Below are 19,598 nucleotides of genomic sequence, written 5' to 3' on the forward strand. Positions count from 1 at the left end.
CTTACGCACCAGCCAGCTGAATCGCCTCAGGCGCCGCGGCATTACGTGATCAACAGCGCGACGACCCACTTCCGCTTTGACGCGCGCTCCGCCCCCCCCGTCCCGCCCCCACGAGCGGTGTCCAATGAGGGAGTGCTTTGGTCCAGTCCCGATTCATCAGCTTCAACCTGATTGGCCGAGGCTGCGGACGAAGCCGGAAAGGGAGGCCGGTCCACCAGCGAGAAGCACAGGTAGAACGGTCTTGAGGTGCACGGGGTAAGGTGGGAACTGGGAGGACTGTGCAACATGGCGCTACGGGATCCCGGAGGTGGGCCTCTTGGAGGTCTCCAAGGTGTTTGCCCCTGCCTGCGAGCGCCACGGCTCACGTACTTCGGCGGGTCAGACTCAGGCCGCTTGCGATCCCTCCGAGGCCTGACCCACTGACTTCGGGGCTCTTTTTCTTTTTGGGTCTGTCCTTTTTGTAGGGATTTTTAAGTTGTATGGGGGTTGCGCAGAAAAAGGCGCGACCACGAGTTGCTCTCTTCTGGCTAGAGGCGCCCCTCGACCCCGTGTTCTCTCACTTCCTTTTCACAGCAACCCTGTGAGACAGATGGGGCCCTCCCCACTTTACAGATGAGAAAACTGAGGCCAGAGTTACTTGCCCATCACTCAACTAGTTGAGTTGCTTCCTGCAGACTCCGGAGAAGAGTTTGCCAAACTTGTCAAAGGAGAGGTGTGTAGCCATTAGGCAACCCGGTCCCGCTAAAACAAGTCCCACGACTACCCTTCCTTGGCTACTAATTGCCTCTGCAAGCAATCCTTTAGTGCAGGGGCCGGGCTGCACAGCAGAAGGTGAGCGGTGGGCAAGCGAGCGAAGCTTCATCTGCTGCTCCCCATCGCTTGCATTACCGCCTGAACCTTTCCCTCCCCCCGTCCGTGGAAAAATTGTCTTCCACGGAACCGGTCCCTGGTGCCAAAAAGGTTGGGGACCGCTGCTTTAGTGGTATTCAAACCCTTGAGGATCTGACCCTTCTGGACAGCATTCCCCCTAACAGTCAAGCCACCCTACATGTACTGATCCCTAGGAAGGAAACCCATTCCTCACCTGGCTAACTCCTCTTACTGTCTCAGCTCAAAGCTCACCTTCTCCCCATAGGTCTTCCTGGTACTTTAGGTCACCTTAAGTACCTGCCTCTGCTTGCACTGGCCCAGGTGCATCCAGGCCAGGTCCCGCTCTGGTGCCGTCAATTATATGCCTGCCCCACTTGCCTTCTTTCAGCTTTTCCAGAGTTTCTAGCTGAAACCACCCTGGCCAGCCCCTGTCCCCAGGGGTTGAGGACAGCCAGTAGTCCCTGCTTCATACAATTAAGGGCAGGTGGTAAGGATGTGACTGCATTACAGATGGTCGTGGGCAGAGGGCTTGTCTCTCATTCTGTGTGGCATCCCTGAGCCAGGAACAAAGCAATGAGTGGTCAGTGCAGGTGTGTCTGTAGTCCCACCTGGACTGCCTGCCACTTACTCTGAGTCTGTGCTTCCACGGTGAACCCCATCCTGTAGAAGCCAGGAATGGGGCGGGGGGAGCCCTATGAAGCAGCAGCATCGCACTCCTGGGGAGGTCCAGCTGCTAAGACTTTTACAGCCCTTCCAAAGCCAGTGTCCTTCCATAGTTAGAGGCGACTTGCACAGACCCTTCAACACTCATCTTTCCCAGAGTCATCCTGTAACCCAGGCCAGGTGAAGGATGCCTCCTGGCGTCCCACAGCCCATGTTCACCCATCCTTTCTAGGTGATCAAGGCACCCATCACACAGTGTTGCCATAAACTGGGTCAGGTTAATTTTTGCATTCCCTTTAAGAGCTGGGAGCAGACTGGGACCGTCCACAAATGTTGGAGGGAGGAAGAGAAAGGAGGGAAGGGGAGGCCCCAGTGAGGGAGAGTGCCAGGTCCCTATGCACTGCCCCACCCTCCCCCAGACACCAGGTGGGGATCCCAGGCAGGGCCAGCTTTACTGGTTTGGGGTGGGGGGTGGGAGAAGGGACACGCAGAAGCACGGTCTACAGCCTCCAGGGCAACTGGAAGTCCTCGGGTTCCAGCGGACTGCAGTGGGTCGCCTCCACGTTCTTGAGGTGCTGGCGAGCCAGGAACAGCGCGAGCTGCCGGCGCCGCCGCCGGCTCAGGCCCTGGCCCACTAGCCAGGGGAAAGCGAGCCCGTGCGGGCCCCAGGCCTCCTCGTCCTCCTGCCGGTCCTCGCAGCGCGCGCGGTAGGAGCGCAGCAGGGCTAGGCACCACTCGTCATCCACGCAGTAGCGCGCGTAGAAGGCGGCCTCCTGCGCCAGGCTGCCGGCACGCAGCCATCGGGTCACGACAGCGAGACCCTCGCGCGCCATCACGGCGGGGTAGCGGTGCTGCAGCAGGCGCAGGAGCAGCTCGTTGCCGCGGTGGCCCTCCACGTCGCCCGACGGCAGGGGGCGCAGGTGGCCCGAGGTGCTGACCACGTCGTCCAGCGTGCGCCGGAGCAGCAGCACCGGCCCGGGGTAGCGGCACAACTGCTCGGCCACGTTGAGGTTGAAGTGCTCGCGCACCGTGCGCACCACCAGTCCCTTCCAGCTGTGGGGCATGACCTTCAGCGCCAGCGGCACGAGGTCATCAAAGGTGGCATCGAGCACCAGCGCGCCCAGCTCCGGGTACGTCATGGTGGCCCACGTGGCCGTGAAGCCGCCGATGGACCAGCCGTAGACCACCACGTGCGCGGGAGGGAAGTGCAGGCGGTGCAGCGCGTACTTGACCACCACGTCCATGGCGTTGGCGTCGTGCTGAGGGAACGGCGCGCCCGTGCTGCCCCCGAAGCCCGGGTGGTTCCAGCCCAACACCGAATAGCCGGCCTCCAGCGGCGCCGACAGACAGCCCATCTCGTAGAAGCCGGCGTTGCCCTCGCAGCAGATGACGAGGCGCAGGCCGCGGCCATGGCTGCCCGGGCGCTGGCGGCGGTCCATGAACATGGTGTCGATCTCGTTGCCGTCACAGGCCACCAGCTTGGCGCGCCGGCCGCGGTAGTGGTCCACCAGGCGCTCCTGGCCCTGCTGCAGCAGCGGCAGCAGCGCGCGCGTCATCAGGAACATGGAGCCGGGGTACACGAGCCAGCGGCCCATTGAGTGGGCCAGCGCGTAGCTGGCGAGCTGGCCGGGCAGCTCACGGATCTGCTGCAGGAGGCACTGCGCCTGGCTGCGCGCCCCGCGGGGCGGCCGCCCCTGCGCGTCTTCGCCCAGCGCCGCGCCCCGCAGCAGCCACACGCCCGCCGCGGCCGCCGCGCACGTCAGCGCCCGGTGACCGCTGCGGCCCCCGGCGGCGGCGCGCACGTCATCCCAGCGGAAGTCCACAGGCCAGCCGCGGAAGTTGTAGGTGTAGTTTGCCGTCAGGTAGATCTTGAACAGGTGCACCAGCGCCTTCACGAAGCAGACCACGCACATGGGCACCGAGGCGCGGGGCCCCGACAGAGAGCCCTAAGGCCCAGTCGCCGGGCCGGGTCGCGCTTGCAGTGGGAGGCCCAGGTCCGGCCCGGAGGGCGGCGGCAGGGGCGGGCGCGCGCGGGGCCGCCTCGGGACATGCCTCCTCAGGGCTTGGCCCTCGTGGCCTTTATGACCTGGGCCCACTGGGGCCCAGGGGAGGCGTCCTCTGCCCGGCGTGGGCCGGCTTTGTGAGTCACCGTTGCCCGGGAGAGGCGGCACTCTGTGATGGGCGCACAAAGGGTTCCCGGGCGTGGTGGACCGCCCCCGACCCCCGCCCGGGCCACAGCCTCAGGACCCTGGCGCGGCCACACCCTCGCCAGGCCCTCTTTGGCCCGCATCCTCCCGGGGCCTCATTAGCCTCTCACCCCACACCCAAGGCCATCTCCACCCGCGCCTGAGCAGCGTCTGGCCCCCTCCTCCTTGAACTGTACGTGGACACACAGGCCAGAAATCAACAGTGCTGACCTCTTCCTGGGTCTCACCGGGAAAAATGCAGGGCTGCCCACGGCCCTGAACCCCCGCCACCTCCCGCGGCACCTGCCCGGGTGGGAGAGGGAGCAGAGACAGGACGAAGCAGGCCTGGGGATCAGGCTGTGTGAGAGTCCGCAAAGGCTACGTGGGCCCCCCAACAGGCCGGCCAGGAGGAGCAGCTCCCTGCCCAGCCCTCCCAGTGCAAGGGCGAAGCCCAGGAAGTCCCTGGGGGAGCAGCGAGGCTGGCTGGTGGGGCTCTTTGCTCACTGCCTGTGCCCCTGCCCTCCACGCCTTCCTTCCCAGGAAAGGGGGTGAGCGCAGGCTGGAAACCACCTGCCCTGCCCCGACCCTGCCCCCCCACCCCGGGCTGTTCTGGATCCTCTTTCCACTGACGCCTGCAGAGGCAATGACCTTCTCCAGGTGGGTCCTGCCTGGCCAATGTTCCTCATTTTCAGCCCCTGGTCGAGCCCTCCTCTCCCTGAAACCACCCCACAAGATGGCCCTTCTCCTTTTCTGGAGGGCTCTCGTGGGTTCTCCTTTCTCTCCTGCACCAAAGTGGGCCGGCCCACCTGAGGGCGAAGAGGGCAGGGCAGAGTCCATGGGGGGAGGCAGACAAGAGCCAGGTTCCGGGGGGGCTCCTTCAACAGTTGCCTGGACCTGAAAGGGAATTTGGCAAACCCACCTGGACCCTCGGAACCCAAGAGGCCTGCCTTGGAGACCCCAGCCCTCTGGGGAGGGGGCTCCAGGCCCCAACAAGTCCTCTCTGCTCTACTGCCCTGTGAAGCTGAGTTGGGGGCATTGCTGGCCCAGTCAGCTGCCACCAGGCTTGGGACACAGAGCTGAGGACGGCTGCTGTCCTCCAGGGCTGGTGGGCAGGAGGGGTCAATGGGCAGAGTGAGTGAGTTGAGAGGGTTGAATATCCATTCCCCCAACCCCTGTTTCCAGGTAAAATACAGAACACCCAGTTAAATTTGAATTTCAAATAAGCAACCAGTACTTTTTTTGAGTATAAGTATATCCTAAATATTGCATGAGACATACTCATATTAAAGTATCATTTATCTGAAATTCAACTGTAATTGGACATCCTGCTTTTTGGTGTGTTTGTTATTTTTTGCTAAATCTGGCAACTCTGCCCCCAGCACCTCTGCCCCCAGGTGCTGAGATTCTGATCTTCCTGATTATCCAGCTCGTGTCCCAGACAGGGTTGCTTCACTCATCAGTCGGGTCCTGAGGCCCAAGAGGACAGCTCAGAGCCCGGGTGCGGGCTCCGCTCCTGTTCCTTCTCCCCTGAAAGCACTTCTCCTCTTTACTAGGTCCTGGGTGGCAGCAGGGGCAGTGGGGGGACCGCCCCAGGAGGGAGCCCACAGGGTGCCATGCCTGGGGCCAAGGGATGGGCAGAGCTGCCCATGGGGACTGGTGGTCCTGGTCCTCCTGAGAAGTCTGCCCCGGCCCTGAGGTTAGGGGGAGCGTGTGGGCGTTTACTCTCCTAGGGACCTCTTTCATAAACTGATATCCTCCGGGGGGGGGGGGGAGCGGCGTACAGACCCAGAGGCTCCAGGCTCATTTTGCGAGCCCTCAGGAGCGACCCCAGCCGCAGAGCAGAGGCTTTGTCCTGTGCTCAGCCCGGATCCAGGCAGACATGGTGGCCGCGGTGGGGCGGCCCGCGGGATTGTCTGCACGGTATGGTGGACACATCACATTCTGTTTTGATTCCCCGGGGGAAGACGGGGCATGGAGGAGCAGCGTCCTCCTGGGGGTAGTCTCCCATCTTGGTTGGAAATAGAGGCTTCCCTTTGGCCAGGCCCACCTGCCCTTGGCTCCCCCGGAAGAGCAGGAAGCTTGGAGGAGGGGGAACAGCCAGAGACCGGATTCTGGGGGGCAGAGGTCAACGGGCTGGGGCTGCTGGCCCCCCGGAGCCCTTACCCTGTGTCTGGCCTGGCCCCTGACCCCACCAGCCCTGCCCGCAGCCCACAGGAGCCCAAGTGCCCCAGAACCACCAGCTCTGTTGAGACAGGAAAGCACATGACAGGAAGGGAGTGGTCCTCCGGCTGTCCCCTCTCCAGAAGACCCCCTAGACGGAACCAGCTGCAGCAGCAGTGACCTCTTGTGCCCCATCCCCCTGGCCCCGCTCTGCTCGGCGAAGGTGGGGCTGTGTCCCCTGTTTTCGGTGCTCAGATGGAAGAGGCCACCCCCCAGTGTCCACCGGGCAGACATCTGAGCGTGCGTCCCCCCTCCCCCACCCCCTCCCGCAGGGCTGGCTGGGGTCTCTGACCTCTGGCCTCCACCCCACAGGGCTCCCACCCTCCCCCACTGAGCAGGGCTCCCTCCTGGCCGGTTCTGCTCAGCTTCCCCAGAGGCCCCGATATAGGCTGCCAGCCTCGGAGGAGGAACGGAGGGAGAGAGGGAAAACCAGTCCCAGAGGCTGGAGGGGCGGGGGCAGGATCAGAGCCCCTGGCAGAGGGTGTCCAGGCTCTGGGGGCAGCACCGGCCCTGGGAAAGCTGAAGCCGCCCCACGGGAGGGGGAGCTGAGTCTGCACAAACGCCTCTGCTCAGGAAATGGGGTGCAGGGAAGGTAGGGGGTGGCTCAGAGCCCGAGGACAGGAGGGGACGTTTCCTGGCGGATGCGGGGTCAGAGAAGGGGCGGAAATGGCCAAGACAGCTGCTGAACATCTGGAATCACAGAGAGTTACCGGCGCCCTCAAGGATGGCGGGGTTTGTGGGGAGCTGTGCACACCCCCGCCCTCTCCTCCTGCCTTCCTGCGGGTCAGTCTCAGCCTCCCCTCCCACTGTCCCCCCATCAGGGTAAAGCCTGGGTTGGGGTCAAGAGCCCTCCAGGCCAGTCGGACGGGGGCCTACTTCCCGGGGGCTCGACACCCCTGGGTGGTGCACGGTGTGTGCAGGCCACAGCCCCGCTCCTAGGGTGGTCCCCGGGGCCCCATGCACGGCTGGAAGCATCAGTGCACACTCGGAGCCCCGGCTCGCTGCTGGCGGAGCCCCTCAGGGCGGACCTTACCCTTTCCGCTCCTGCAGCCCCCACTCGGGGTTTGATGTAAGGTGATGGCTGCACTATGTTATGCAAAGTGTCACATAGGCTCCCTGCCATGAGTCAGGCAGAGTGTACGAAAGGGGACCGTGCTTTCCAAGCCCCTCTCTGGTACCCAAAATTCCTAACCTTTCTCTACTCGCCCGCAGACATGCCCACCTGCAGGCCTGTGAGCATCGCCGCATGCCCGCAGCTGGCCAGTGGCCACTCCTCCCCATGTGCAGACACTAACGCCCCAGCGTACCCTCTGCTGGTGGATACCCAGGTTTCCAGATCTTTCCCTTCAGCGTGGCTGCCAAGAACACCCTTGTCTGAGGACCCTGCCCTCTTGGTGATTTCCCCTCCACACCCGAGTCCTAAGAGTGTGCCAGGGTGTGGCCAGATTGCTTTTCCAAAAGTTTGTGCTGGCCTGTGAGTCATGTGGGGAGCTGTCTGCAGCAAGGCCAGGGAGTGTGGTGGTTTAGTATTTGTTGGTCTACGTGTGTGTAAGTTTAATGAGTGTTGACTGATCCTGACCTGCTGACCAGGCACCAGGAGCCATTCCATCAGTCAGGCAATCCAGTCCTGCTTTTTGCCCGCTGCCCCTTGGAGGTCCCTCACCTGTGGGACCCCCCCGGGCTGGCCAGCTTCTCTCGTGGTGGCCAGATGGAAACTGTGGCCTGGACCTCAGCCAGCCCTGGCTCTGGAGAGGGGAGACTAAGCGGGGCGGGGATGATGGAATGATGGAAAGGATGGGGTACCCTCGGCCTGGGAGTCAGGTCTTGGGGTTTGTGGGTGCTACGTGTTTTCAGCAGGGGACCCTGAAGACCAGTGATGATGGCGGGAAAGGGGATCAGCACAGAGGGCCTGAGATGGCTCCTCGCCCACTTGCCCCAGCGCCCCCCCCTTCCCCCCACCCCCGAGTTGGAGCCCTGGTTCCTGCCCACATAGCCTCTCCTGGGGACTCTGACTCCACCGGTGGGGGTCTCCAGGGGCCACAGATGTTGCCTTTCCCTCCTGGCTCCTCCAAGTCCCAGAACCATCAACATTTGTCTCCTGGTGTTGAGGCGGAAGGTGGGAGGTGTCTCCAAAGGGGCAACCCACACAGTGGTCCTTGGAGAGCTCCGGAGGGCGACCCGGAGTCCCCCACACCGGTGCCCTGTCACCTTCCTCCTGACACTCCAGCGGGGAAGCGGCTCCTCTCTGGAGGCGGGGCCATTACTGGGAAGCTCCCACTCTACCCCCGAGCAGCATCCTGGGTCCAGGCAGCCACCCCAAGAGCGAAGAAGCAGGTGGGGGGCGTGGGTAGGGGTCTCAGGAGTGAGCCCTCGGCTCTCCTCGGCAAGGACTGGGTGGGGATCTCCTTGGCCTCCACCCGAGACCCCCAGGGCCAGCCTTCCTGGGGCGTGGCTCTCCCACCTGCCCCGGTGGGTGGGCTGAAGCTGGCTTCCGCTTAGGCCCGGCGTCAGGGCTGGGGGCTCACGAGTGGGGCTCCTTCCTGACGCCCCCCCACACACACCAGAGAGCGGAGGAGGGGGAAGCGTCTGGAGGTTGGGGGTGGGGCAGAGCCAGCCCAGAGCAGGGGGGACCCTGCAAGGCCCCCGAGATCTCCCGGGGTCTCTGGCGCAGGGTCCGCTCTGCCCTTCGGGGTACGCAGCCGGGGGAGGGGGCTCTCCTTGGGCTGCACTGCCGGCACCTCCTGAGCTGGCTCTGAGCGGATCTAGGTTACAGCCCTCGCGGCTCCTTCTAAGTCTCTTGCGCAGATTAAAAATGGCAACTGTCCTGGAGCTGACCCCAGGGGACCCTGGAAGTTTCCTCCCCCCACTTGCTCACAGACAGTCTCTGTTCTCAGCGTCTGCTCAGCTCCGGGGCGGCTGCTCTGAGGCGCGGGCTCCCCACCCCTCTCACCCCGCCGGTCTCTGGGGAGCTGGCGCGAGGTCAAGCCCACCGCAGCCCATCCAGCCCACCTCCGTGGAGGGTGTGGGCGGGGCCGCACCAGGGCCCAGACAGGCAGGCCCTTCTCCCCGTCCCCTCCCCTCCTGGCTGCCCCCCTTCAGGCAGAAAAGTGGGGCAAGAAGGGAGGGGGGATGGGGGGAAGGGAAGGTGCCCGCGCCCCCTCGCCACAGCCGGGGCCCTGAGGGGTCCAGGAGGGGCGCCCCACGTTGGCTCCTGAGGTTTCTCTAGGGGGCTGCCCTCCAGGGGGAGCCCGCTTGGACCGCACACACATCACACAGTCATGAAGGCATCACCACCCCCAGGCGGCCTGGCTCCAGGACAGGATCTGGGGGCCAGGAAAGCATCTGGGCCTTTGCCCTAAGCCCACCCAGGAAGGCAGTGAGGCGGGGAGGACACAGAAGCAGAGAGGGCCCCCTTATCCCCCCCTTCCTGTCCCCCACCCGCCCTGGGGATCTAACCGCAGGGCTGCCCACCCAGCCACTTTGAAGCTGCTGGAGGAGCGGGACTCAGCTGCCGGGGCTCCTGCGCCGGGCCCGCCCCTCAGGCTGAGCTGCGTGGGAGCCGGGAGTGACCACAGGGCTGCCAGCAGCCTTTGAAGTGCTGGGGCGAGGCCGCAGGAAGTGGGCGGTAGCCCACCCAGGCCCTGGGCCCACCCCACCCGAGGGCTGGAGCCCCTGCCCACCGGGCCCATGCACTGGCCACCTGGGCTGCCCAGGTGTGCCCTGGTGTGGGGAGTTAGGGGGTCAACTCCCCAGCCTCTGGCACCCAGCCCCCATTTTGCCCATGCTCCCTCGGGGGAAGCAATGGGGCCAGGAGTTGGTCCCTCTCCCTCAGCTAAAAATAGCAGGGCTCAGGCTGGGTGGAAACCCCCCTGGCGGGGGAGGAAGGAGCGGGGCCACAGGGCTGGGGCTTCGGGGAGTGAGGCTGGGCAGGAAATGCCCGGGTGCCCCGGCCCCAGCAGCAGAGGTTCCCTTGGTGGCACAGCCCCCTGGAAAGTCCCAGGCGGTGCCTGGGACCCGCGTGGGGCAGGAGTCTCCCAGGTCCCTTGGGTTGGGCCTCGCATCCCGGAGGGGGGGGCTCCCCCATACCCCAGCTGGTGACCACTGCCTGGCCCTGGCCTTCCTGGTCCCCGGGAAGCCCGGATGGAGCTAGTTCTTCCTCCTCGGTCATCTCTGCGCCTGGTGATGAACTGAAGAACCCGCCTCCAATCCCCCCTTACTTTCCCAACAAGCACCATTCACGGAGGGCCTGCTGGGCTGGTGGCGGGGGACAGGGCTGCCCCAGGGCGCTTGCTGAGCACAAGTAAGGGCTTAGCCTGAGGGAGGGCTTTTCAGGAGGGAACACCGGGTGGTCGCCAGCCTGGAGTGGGGAGGGCAGGAGCTGAGACCAGGAAGGTGGCGAGGAGTTCGCAGCCTGGCCCTGGGAGAGGCCTGGAGCTGAAGGGAACTTGGCGTCCTGGAGGAATAAGAACGAGGCCAGTGTGGCTGGAACCTGGGAGGGGGGTACAGGAATGAGGCCAGGAATGGGGGACAGATCACGTGGGGCCTGGTCAACTGGGGAGAGGGGTTTGAGAGGAAGCCACTTCTCAGAAGCCACTGAAAGATTCAGCAAGAAAGTTCCAGACTCACGTTTGCATTTCAGAGCAGTCACTGCTTTGTGAAGGAAGGGCTGGGGGCGGGGGCGGGGCTTAGGCTGGAGGAAGGCTCCAGAAGGCAGGGAGGGGCCGGCAAGGGGGGTGTGGGAGCAGGCGGGCACAGCGGCCTGGGAGGAACGCGAGGGCCGGAGTGTCAGGGTCAGCTCCTGGTCTGCTCTCTGGTGGCACCAGCCTCCCGGTTGATTTTCCGAGCGGAGAGCAGCGGCTTAGGCGCTGGCAAGGAGAGAGTGGTACCAGGAGAGGATGGATACGCTAACACTTCTGGTGTTCTCGAGAGAAAATATGAAATCTAAACAGGATAAGAAGGAAGCCAAGAGAGGGGAAAGCCGAGTGCTTGGGAGAAAGGAGGGCTGTTCCTGGTGAGATGTCACAGCTGTGGGCGAGTGGGGGTGTGGCCACAGCGGGAGCTGGTGGGAAGAGTCGCTTCAGGGTGGGTGGAGGTTTAGGTGACAACTTGCTCCAAGGTGTGACTCTGGAGTGGGGGACTGGAGGTGTTTGGAGGTGGGGAGGTGGAGGAGACATTCAAAGAGGGCCCTCACAACGACTCCACGGAGGGCAAAGCAGGCGTTTCTAGCCTTCACCGTGACAGACACCACCTCTGTCACCGCCAGCAGCCCCGTCACTGTCCCCTAACCACAGTCACCTCCATCATCATCGTCACCTCTATTGCCTTCAGCGCCATGATCACTTCCCATCAGCATCACCAAAATCCACCGTCCCAGGCACCACCATCACTGGTTCATTCACTCACTCACTCTGTGGGCAATAGTCCTGGCACGGAATTGCACTGGGCCCTGGTCATGGCGATGAACAACACAGGTGATGCCTCTTCCCTTGGGGAGCTTACAGCCTCGTGGGGCAGAGCAAAGACAAACACATTCAGAGGTTTAGAAAACAAGCATTAGAATGATCCCGCAGTCCCACTCCTAGGAATTTACCCCAAAGAAATGAAATGAATTTGTCAGCTGGCAAATGGTCCGTCTACACACTGGAGAGAAAAGGAGTGGATAACTGGTGCTCAGAACGAGGATCCCTGCTCAGGGAAAGGAGCCGGGACCAGAAGACCCCGTTCTACGTGGCTTTGTTTATGTGAAATCCTGGGAAAGACAAAACTATAGTGACAGAGAGCGGATCAATGGTGGGCAGGGCAGGGCAGGGCAGGGCAGGGCAGGGCAGGGCCGGGGGGCGGGGGGCAGAATGAACACCAAGAGGCTGAGGGGACTGGGGGGTGATAGGAATGTTCTATATCATAATAGTGGGGGAACAGTGGGGGTGGTTACATGACTGTTTGTCAGAGCTCATCGAATTGTATGCTTCAATTTGGTGAATATCATTGTATGTAAATGATACTCCAATAAAGCCTCATTTTTCAAAAGACGTAAGAACTGTGAGTGGAATCAAGGAAAGTGTGCGGAGGTGATGGGGACGGAACTGAGGGCTGGGAGCTGTAAGGGCTGGGTTTGGCCTTGTCTTCCTGGCAGAGGTGTCGCTCCTCTTGGGTCATGAGCTAAGTCCGTGGTTAATTCCCCTTCGGTGATTTTAACTCGGGTGAACAGAGGCAGATCCAGACTCAAGCTGTGCATTGAGGTAACTCATTTTTTTTTTTTTTACTTTTTTTTTGGGTTTATTTATTTTTTTATTTTATTTATTTATTTATGGCTGTGTTGGGTCTTCGTTTCTGTGCGAGGGCTTTCTCTAGTTGCGGCAAGTGGGGGCCACTCTTCATCGCGGTGCGCGGGCCTCTCACTATCGCGGCCTCTCTTGTTGCGGAGCACAGGCTCCAGACGCGCAGGCTCAGTAATTGTGGCTCACGGGCCCAGCCGCTCCGCGGCATGTGGGATCCTCCCAGACCAGGGCTCGAACCCGCGTCCCCCGCATTGGCAGGCAGATTCTCAACCACTGCGCCACCAGGGAAGCCCCGAGGTAACTCATTTTTATAGGCTGTTTTTAGATGGGACATCGTTTCCCACCCAGGTAACCAGAACAGGCTGGCAGAAGTGTCTGTGAATGGCTAGTGGGCACTGGTGTCGGACTCACCACTGGCCAACAGGCGCAGGCTTGCTCCCAGGTCGGGCAGCCTGGATGCGGTGATATCCTGGGACCGTCAGCTCCCAGACCATTGAGCGGACGGTCAGCCGTGGGCTGATGGTGTCAGCTTGGGGGGCCACGCTTGGGGGGCTGCTGCTTTGCTGCGGGAGGGGGTGCAGGAGCAAGGGGTCCCCGTGGCCTTCACCCAACCTTGACTGTCCCTGGGTTTCTAGTCCTGGGCAGGGGAGGGCTGGGCCGGCCTGAGGTCTGGGCCCTGGGCCCTGGGATTCACGTGGGCTCCCAGGAGTGGACTCCCAGCGGGGGTGGGGGCGCCCCACGGTGCAGGCGACGGTGACCCCCTGGCCTTCTGGCCTCTCCCGTGAACTGTGGGGCTCCCTGAGGCGGGGCCCTGGGCCTGGGGCCACCGGGAGTGGGTCCACACACTGGCGGGCCAGAAGGGGCCTGGGGGAGTGTCAGGGACTCGGGTGTTTCTTTGGTGCTGGCTCTGCTGTCCTTCCCGAAGTCACGGCCGTCGGTGCCCGGGCCCGTCTCGGAACTGGTGAGCCCCAGGCCCCAGTGGCCTTTTCCCCCTGTGGCCTTGACTGGGGCTGGGAACCTCCGGCCTGGCGTCCTGTGTCCTGCCAAGAGGATGTCCTGTCCTCCAGGCTGGCTCCCGCCCTCCTCCATCCCTCTGGGGCCTCCAGGGACAGAGGTGGGGTTGTGGGGGTGGAGGGGATTTGGAAGCCAACCGGCTGCCCCCCGGCCAATGGGTCCCGGCCCCGTCTGTCCTCCCGGCTTCCTCCTCCCCCTGGACCCGGATGCAGCGGACAGAGGCCCCCAGCCCAGCACCTGGGGTTTTCCAGGATAGACTCTGGTTCCCCCGCAGGGTGGGGGGTGAGCTGCTCCAGGGAACAAAGGCCAGGGGAGGAGAGGGGAAGTGGGGAGCAGGGCTAGGAAGGGGAGGCCCTGAGGCCACAGCGCCATGGACTGCCACCCCCATCCCTCTCTCGGTTTCCTGTCCTGAGCAGGCGTGGGCCAGAGTGCGGGGGAAGAGGCTGCGAGTCAGCTCAGCGGCTCCTGCCCCCCATCTGGGGGAGGGGGAGGCCAGGGTGGGGCATCTGGGCTGGGAAGGTGCTGAGAGCTCAGGGAAACTGGCTGGTACTTGGGGAGCTGGAACAGAGTGTGCTGAGCACCCACACCTGTAGGCCCCTCCCCTCATCAGTCTAGAATGTGGCCTGAGGGTCCTCCCTGCACCCCCAGCATCTGTGCTGTGTGTCTGCCCCTGTGTGTGTGTGTGTGTGTGTGTTTCCAGGAGGACTAGGTGTCTGGGGAGGGCTGAGAGACCGTCTACGTGTCCCTGTATTTGTCTCCTGAGTCTCTGTGCATCTGGTATGTTTCGGAGCACGTCCCTGGGCCGTGCGTGTGTGTTTGCATGTGCATGTGTGCCTGTGTGTGTATGCACATGTGTGTGTGCTTGAGTCCGTATCCCAGGCATGTGTCTGAATCTTGGGGTATCCACGTGGCCTTCCTGTATGCCTGTATTTGTGGGGTGGAGTGCTGTTTCTCCTCTAAGGTCAAGAATGACCAGTCCCCCCCCAGGAAGCCCAGACCCCGGGAGGGGTGGTGGCAGGAAGGTAGCTGCTGGGCCTTCTCCCCCCCACCCCCAGGCTCTGTCCACCTTCAGCAGCTCTGGCGAGTTAAAAATAGCCCCGGGGCCTCTGGAAGCGGAAGGGGTAGAGGCACCCGCGGGGGGAGGGCGGAGGGCGGGAGGCACCCCCGGCCCAGCAGGCAGAGGGCGGGTGTCCACGGCCCACGCCAGCACTTCGAGGCCAGCCAGCCCGGCTCCAGCAGGGCGGGTCACACATCCGCCCGGCCCCACCTGCGAGGCTTCGGGACCCCCGCCTTGGGGCTCCTTCGGGCCCTGCTCTTGAGAAAGCGGAGAAGGCCCTGGGGCAGACAGCCTGGCAGAGCCTCAGTCCCCAGAGGTAGGAGAGGCCCCAGGGCCGCCCCCAGCACCTGCCCTGGGGCTGCCCCCTCCTGGCCCCCACTTCCCTGGAGCCCCAGGTAGGAGGCAGGTCAGGGCAGGGAGGGAAGAGGACAGACAGCCCCAGGGAAGCATCTTCCCTCAGGGAGGGGTCAGTGGAGGATTTGGGGTTTTTTGGTATAACTGTTTATTGACATACCACACGCATACTGAAAAGTGCACATACCTTGAGTACATAGTTAATGAATTTTCATAAACTGAACACAACTTGTCACCAGCACCCGAAACAGGAGAACAGGACATGGCCGCCCAGGAGGCCCCCTTGGGCCCACATCCCAAAGGCCATCGCTGTTTGACCTTACTGGCTCCGCCTGTCCCGCCCGTTTCTGAAGGTGGCCTGTCGTGGAGGCGAGGCCACTGTGGAGCCGGGAGTCACATGTGGCTGTCCTCCTGGCTGTCCAGTGTCCCCTATGTGACAAGCTGCATTTCACTTACGTACTCTGCTGCTGGTGGGCAGTGGGTTTTTCCAGTTTGGGGCTATTGCAGAGGGCGTCCTTGAACATTCTGGGATGTGTGGTTTTTGAGAACCTGAGCATGTATTTCCTTGGGCCCCCCTAGACGTGGAGCTGCGGTTTGAATGGTCACAGCTCTCTCTCAGGATATTATGGGGGTCCTGTGGACACTCCCAGAAATGCTACAATTTGCTCCTGCTTTCAGGGAGTGCACACCCTGGGGCTCCTAGACTCGAGGCCTGGCCTAGGGCCTCTCCAGCCTGGGGTCTGTTTGTCCTTGGCCGGGCTGGGCCTTGGGCTAGGGTCTCCCTGGGCAAGGCTGTCCTCCCCCCCAGGAGGGCAGCGCCCATGCGCCTTCCACCCGGCGGGCACGCCCAGAGGAGGTGTCCCATCCCGGCGGCCCACACCCACCCTTCCTTCCTCAGGAAAACCTGTGGTCTGATAAGGCCTCCAGGCTCTGGTTTTCAAACCACCCCGGCACCAGGACCCCCCAGGGGAGGAGGGAGCAGAGCCCCGCGCAGCCCAGCCCGCAGCAGCTGGGGACTGCGGAACTGGGCTCTCGCGCTCCCAGACCCCTCCCGAACCACAGAGACGGTCTCTGAGGGTCCTGGCCGGGTATGGGGGCAGTGAGGCGGGGCTGGTCAGACCAGGTGGGATGGCTGCTCCTCCCGGCTCCCCCCAGCAGCTCCACGCAGGCAGGGGCCTTCCAAGGCAAAGGCCCCGAGCCCCCTCCAGCCCCCTCCCCCGGCTTTCCCCCCGCCCCGCCCCTCTCCTGGGTGTGTGGGGTTGAGGACTCAGAGGAGGAAAACTGCCCCGCAGTTCTCACTCACCTCCCAACACCAGGCAAACACGGCCTCTTCCCAGGGCCTGTCCGCCTTGCCTGGGGCTCCCAGCAGCAGCCCAGGGTGACCCCAGCCTAAATCCTGTCAGGAAGATGTGCCCACAGGACATCCAAGGCTGGCACCGCAGCAGAAAGCCGGGAGCCTGCTCTCAGTGCCCGCCTGGCCCGGGCCCTTTATCGTGCCCACCTGGCCCTGATGACTGTTAACCCCCGTGATAACAATGCTGACAAGGGAGGCGGCACCTTGGGGCCGCTTTTGTGTCCTGCCATCTTGCTCAGCCCACTCAGCTATGCCAGGTGGGTTCTTCAGGTGCAGACTCTCACCCAGAGAAGTAAGTGATTTACCCAAAATCACACAGTGGGCGTTGATCCCAGTTCTGGCCAGGCTGGCCCCTCAGGACCCAGGACACAAGAGGGAATCTGACATGGCCATGCCCTCATGGAGCACAGGGAGGGGCGAAGGACAGTCAAAAAGTGCAGGCGTTCGGCCAAAGTGGAGCCCTGTCTGGGCGGGCTCCACTCTCCCTGAGCAAGAGTGCACAGCTGTCTTGGCAGGCTGGGGGGCAGGCTTGGGAGTGGGTCCTCAGGACGGCTGAGAACCACCAGGTGGGTAGGAGCAGGAAAGGCATTCCAGGTTGAGGGAACAGCAGGTGCAAAGGCCCTGGGGCAGAAGAACGGCCGCATCTGGGCCCTGGTGGGCTGGCGTGTGAGGCTGGTGTCAGGCAAAGCCAAAGGGCAGGCGTGGTGCCCCTGCAGCTGGCAGTCTCCCTCGTCCACAGCAGGTGTGTGGGCCTGGGACCCACCTGTCCGCAGGTCCGGCCCAGGGGATGGCAGTGAGGGGTGGGCCGGCTTCCTGAGCAGGCTGGCAGACGGGGTGGAGGGACACCCCAGGCACCCACGGTGGAGGGTGGGGCGTATTCCACTTCATTTCAGGTGCTCCCTGCTGCCCTCAGGCTGTGCTGCCCTGGACGCTGGCTGTGTGGGGCATCCGTGGGAGGGAGTGTCACCAGCTGTGGTGGGGCTGGCTGCATCCCGGAGCTGTGCCAGGGTGAGGGGAGGGTCCCTCGGGGGCTGGTCCCACCTGGGCAGGACTGGAGGTCAGTTTGCCCCATCTTAATGGGGGTCCCTGAGGCCCATAGCACGGACTCTGGTGTCCTACCCCTCAGCCGAGGTGGGGAGAGAGTCCTGGGTGGATTAACGGGGTCTGCGGTTGAGGCTGGTTGGAGAAGGGGGTCCAAGCCAGGGCGGCCCTCCAGGCACAGCTGTGGGAGCCCCCCCGACCCGCCAGGGCCCAGGTGCCCCGAGGGTAGGGCTCTGCGCGGGCCCCTGCCCAAGCGACCTCTGAAACCCCAGTGAGCAGGGGAGAGGAGTGCCCTGCGGTCACCCTTCTGCCACATGACCTCCCTTGACCCCAGCCACGCTGGGGTGTGGGCTGCGTGCCCCAGGGTCACAGGCACCCAAGCCAGCTCCTCTCCTTCGAGGCCTCCCCGCCCCCGCTGGGCACCTGCAGCCCCGGCCTTGCTCCACAGACCCGCGTGTCTCCCGTGCCCACACCCGCTCTGGTTTCCTGTCCCCTGAACGGGCACCCGCTGCCCCGCGGCCAAGCGGAGAGGCAGCTCCCCCCGCTTCTCCCTCATTGACCGTGTCTGCTCCACCCAGGGCTCGTCAGCTCTCGTCCTAAACACCTCTCTGGATCATTCGATCGAGCCCATCTCCTCTTCAAAAGTCTGTGACGGCACCTACAGCCTGTGGAAAACCCCAGAAGCTCCTGCCTGGCAGTCGCCACATGGCCCCGGGTGGCCTTTGAGGTCATCGCCCCCAGAGCACCTGGGCTCGGCCCAGCGAGGACTTCCCCCCGCCTGGCTCAAGCTGCACGCTGTCACCTCCGCAGCCACGTCCCCCCCTCCCCATCCGGAGGGCGTCTTGCCCTCGTTCCAGAGATTTGGGCAGGACCACCTCCTGCCCAGTGTCCAGAACTGGGCCTGGTTCCCTCCGGAGTGAGCAAAGCAGGACGCACACGCCCAGACACTCTTGTACAGACCTGGCGGTCGCCTCTGAACAAGCACACACGGACCCAGACACACACACACACCCATGCACCAACACACACACACCCCCGAGGAGCCCACAAACACGTGTGCAAACACACAGGCAGCACGAAGGCTCATGGCAGCTGTCAGCAGAAACAGCCCCGGACAGGCTTCGAGGCAGCGAGATGGATTTCATGTGGTCTACTGCAGCGGGGAGAGACTCCACTCCAGCTGAGACAAAGATGCAGGGCGTTCAAAGGGAGAACAGACTGGGACAAAGCACATTTTGAGGTTTGGCAGCACTGGGATTTCTTTTCTGCCTGTGCTGCACGGCATGCGGGATCTTAGTTCCCTGACCAGGGATGGGACTTGCGCCCCCTGCAGTGGAAGCGCAGAGTCTTAACCACTGGATTGCCAGGGAAGCCCCAACATTGGGATTTTTTGAGCAAAAAGACAGTGTGGGGGGCTGGGGTCACCTTTAGGGACATGACGGGTACAAGTGGAGGCCAGGCTGAGGTTGGGTCAAGGCTCTCGGCAGGGCACTGGGGCAAGTCCTTCGTGGGTCCAGGGTTTACACCCCTGGCTGCTGCGCCCTGAGGGTGGGCAGACTGGGAGCCACCGGAGCCTTCGGATCCAAAAGTGAAAACGAGCCCCAGGCCTGAAGGTTTTGTCCCATTGATTGGTTGGGTCTGTTTATTTTGGACTGATTTTAGGTAGATGGAAAAGCGGGGACATTTGGGAGTCCCCAGAGTTCCTGTGTGCCCCTCCCCCAGCCCAGCTTCCCCTAAAGTTACCACTGCAACCCTGAGGCAGCTTCTCTTAAGTGCAGCTCCGACCCTACTTGGATTTCACCCGTTCTTCCATCAGTGTCCCTCTCCTGCTCCAAGACCCCATCCCGGGCACCACATTGCAGGGCCCTCACGTCTCCCCAGGCTCCTCTGGGCTGGGACCATTTGTCTGACAGCACTTGTTTTCATGACCGTGACAGTTTTGAGGCGTGCCGGTCAGGTGTTTTGTAGCATGTCCCTCAATTTGGGTTTGTCTGATGTGTTTTCTCATGATCACACCAGGGTTATGAGTTGGGGGGAAGACAGCAGCAGAGGTGAGGGACCCTTCCTGTCACATCATATCGGGGCCTGACGTCCCATGATGTCCCTGATCACTTGGCTAGGGGGCTGCCTGCCAGGTCTCTCCCCGCTAAAGCCCCTCACTTTCCCTTTTTCGCCCTCTTCTTCAGAGGGGGTTCCACGCTCAAAGAGTGTGAGTGTTCGCCTCCACCTCCTGGAGGATGCCAGACTCATGGTCCTGCGTTTATGTCGGCCGTGTCACTTCGTGCTTTGTGTCATATCCAGCGGGACGTTACTCTGATGCTCAGATGGCCCCGGCTCTGGCCACCTTTCCCATCAGCTCCCGTGTCCCTCTGTCCTTTGCTTTCTGAGCCCTTCCGTCCTACCAGCTCTGCCACACGCTCCCCCTGCGTTTTCCCTGCCCCGCCCTCTCATCGGCCGTTTCTCCAGGGAGCCCCCTTCCCAGGTCCACCCTGGCTGACCTCTCAGCTGACCTGCTCGCCGCCTGGCTCCTTCCCAGAATACCAGGCGTCCTGTCTTGCTCT

General features: G+C 63.0%; 1 protein-coding gene across 1 annotated transcript; it reads right to left on the reverse strand.

The window, feature by feature from the left end:
• Nucleotides 1-2,033: 2,033 nt before the first annotated feature.
• On the reverse strand, nucleotides 2,034-3,446 carry ABHD16B (abhydrolase domain containing 16B). The gene has a single exon (XM_061208274.1). The coding sequence runs from the start codon at nucleotides 3,444-3,446 to the stop codon at nucleotides 2,034-2,036; it is 1,413 nt and encodes a 470-aa protein (XP_061064257.1).
• Nucleotides 3,447-19,598: the final 16,152 nt, after the last annotated feature.

The sequence above is a fragment of the Eubalaena glacialis genome, chromosome 13 (assembly GCF_028564815.1).
Source record: "Eubalaena glacialis isolate mEubGla1 chromosome 13, mEubGla1.1.hap2.+ XY, whole genome shotgun sequence".
Classification (NCBI taxonomy): Eukaryota; Metazoa; Chordata; class Mammalia; order Artiodactyla; family Balaenidae; genus Eubalaena; species Eubalaena glacialis.

Coding starts and splice junctions, on each gene's coding strand:
- ABHD16B (XM_061208274.1), bottom strand. CDS start 3,446: ATGTGCGTGGTCTGCTTCGTGAAGGCGCTGGTGCACCTGTTCAAGATC.